Source organism: Dysidea avara, chromosome 15, assembly GCF_963678975.1.
Source record: "Dysidea avara chromosome 15, odDysAvar1.4, whole genome shotgun sequence".
Classification (NCBI taxonomy): Eukaryota; Metazoa; Porifera; class Demospongiae; order Dictyoceratida; family Dysideidae; genus Dysidea; species Dysidea avara.
The window spans coordinates 2,525,699-2,527,678 of NC_089286.1; the positions used below are offsets into that span (position 1 = coordinate 2,525,699).

A 1,980-nucleotide genomic window follows, 5' to 3' on the forward strand; every position below is an offset into this window, starting at 1 on the left:
TTTATACAAAATTCTCAGAATGTTCTAGAATAGTCAAGATTGTTATATCATGATACAAATAACAATGTTCAGTCCCTATATGGCTGCTGGGCCTGTTGAATCTGGCCTGATCTCTCACAGTATATCAGTTAGCTATGATTTCCAGTGCTGGACATACTGCATTCAGTTAAAAACTAAATGAAGGCAAATGTTTGACAACTCTCTCTGACTGCTCTATTAGAGTATATCAGTCTTTAACCCTATAAATTACCATGGACAAGTGCTTTCATTAGCTAAGTTAATTTGATTATCATCAAAGTAATGGCACATATTCATTTATTAAAAATGCGTAATTAGAAAATACGGCACAGAGGGCATGGGTGTTAAATCGCGTAATTAGTGTTTTGTTGTCAAGGTGTAGTTGACAGTGCTTTCGTGGAGTTAGTAGTGTTTTGCTTGTACTGGACAGCAGTTTTGAACAAGGTTGTAATCAGAACACCAGCTGACTAATTTGTTGGCAAGTGGCATAGCGACTAATTTGTTGGCAAGTCACTTGTGTAGTGGCTCACACTAAACATTTAACTTGTGTAGCAAGACATAGTACTTTTGTGAAGATATAGTTCATACTACTGCTTCTGGATACCTATAGCGAATTATGGTTAATTCCTGTGCTGTTCCTGAGTGTAGCAACAGGTCAACCCGTGAAACCAACATCAGCTATTTTGGTTTACCACTGCACAACAAAAAACTGCTGAAAGTATGGGTACATAAAATAGGTAGATCTGACTTACCCATTAATACTTCCACCAGAATTTGCAGTGACCATTTTAAAAATGCAAAAAGAAGACGTTTGCACAAGAATGAATATCCAACTTTAAAGTTACCAGAATTACCAACCAGAGTCACAGTACCACCACCACGCAGACCAATTGTTCACCACCCATTAATTACAAAAAAGAATGCAGTAAAACCCAAAGAAGTTAAATATAGTGACATTGGAGTGAACACTGATCTAACATGCCAAGACCTTCAAACACTAGAGGAAACCTTATCAGAAACAAACAGAAAACTACAAGAATCAGAGAAAGCTTGCCAAACATTACACAAAAATCAATTTTTTCGGCTGGAGAATATTCAGGATGATAACAGTAAAGTTAATTTCTACACTGGATTTTCGTCATTACACATGTTAATGGTTTGTTTTAATTTCTTGGGTCCATGTGTTAACAAACTGAACTACTGGGGTAGCACATCTACTGAGAATGATAAGAAGACAAATAAAGGAAGACCACGAGCACTTTCACCACTTAATGAATTTTTTCTTGTGTTAGTACGTGTAAAATTGGGTCTATTTGAACAAGACTTAGCTAATCGGTTTGGTATATCACAGCCTACTGTTTCCAGGATCTTCAACACCTGGATTAATTTTCTATTTTTTCAGTTTAAAAACATTCCACTCTGGCCTCCAAAAGAGCTTGTGTCACTTAATATGCCTAAACCCTTTAAAGAGAAATATCCCTGCACAAGAATTATTGTGGTGTTGAACAACCTGCCATCATAGAATTACAACAACTGACATATTCCAAGTATAAAAGCCATACTACTTACAAGGGTTTGATAGGAATATCACCATCTGGAGCAGTGACATTTGTGTCAGATCTTTATCCTGGAAGTATCTCAGACAAGGAACTCACCAGAAAGTCTGGTTTGTTGCAACTGTTGGAAAGCAATGATAGTGTTATGGCTGATAGGGGCTTTGATATTGCAGAAGATTTGGCTTTAATAGGGGTCAAATTAAACATTCCTCCCTTTATGAAAGGAAAGGAGCAGCTAAGTAATTCAGAGCTGGTTGAGACTAGGCGAATTGCTTCATTGCGCATTCATGTGGAACGAGCCATGGAACAATTAAAAAAATTTCACATATTTGATAGGGCACTTCCAGCATCTTTTAGAGACACAGCAAATCAAGTGTTTTTTGTTTGCAGTACTCACCAACTTTAA

The 1,980-nt window shown here is 36.9% G+C and overlaps 1 protein-coding gene across 1 annotated transcript; it reads left to right on the forward strand.

The window, feature by feature from the left end:
• The first annotated feature begins 634 nt into the window (after positions 1-634).
• LOC136245200 (uncharacterized) lies at positions 635-1,980 on the forward strand. Its single transcript, XM_066036699.1, has 2 exons — positions 635-1,353; positions 1,488-1,980. The coding sequence occupies exons 1-2, from the start codon at positions 635-637 to the stop codon at positions 1,978-1,980; spliced, it is 1,212 nt and encodes a 403-aa protein (XP_065892771.1).

Bases quoted from the DNA above. Each gene is read 5' to 3' on its own strand.
- LOC136245200 (XM_066036699.1), top strand. From the start codon at position 635: ATGGTTAATTCCTGTGCTGTTCCTGAGTGTAGCAACAGGTCAACCCGT. The intron at 1,354-1,487 runs GTTTGGTATATC...AACCCTTTAAAG, and splicing joins GAACAAGACTTAGCTAATCG to AGAAATATCCCTGCACAAGA.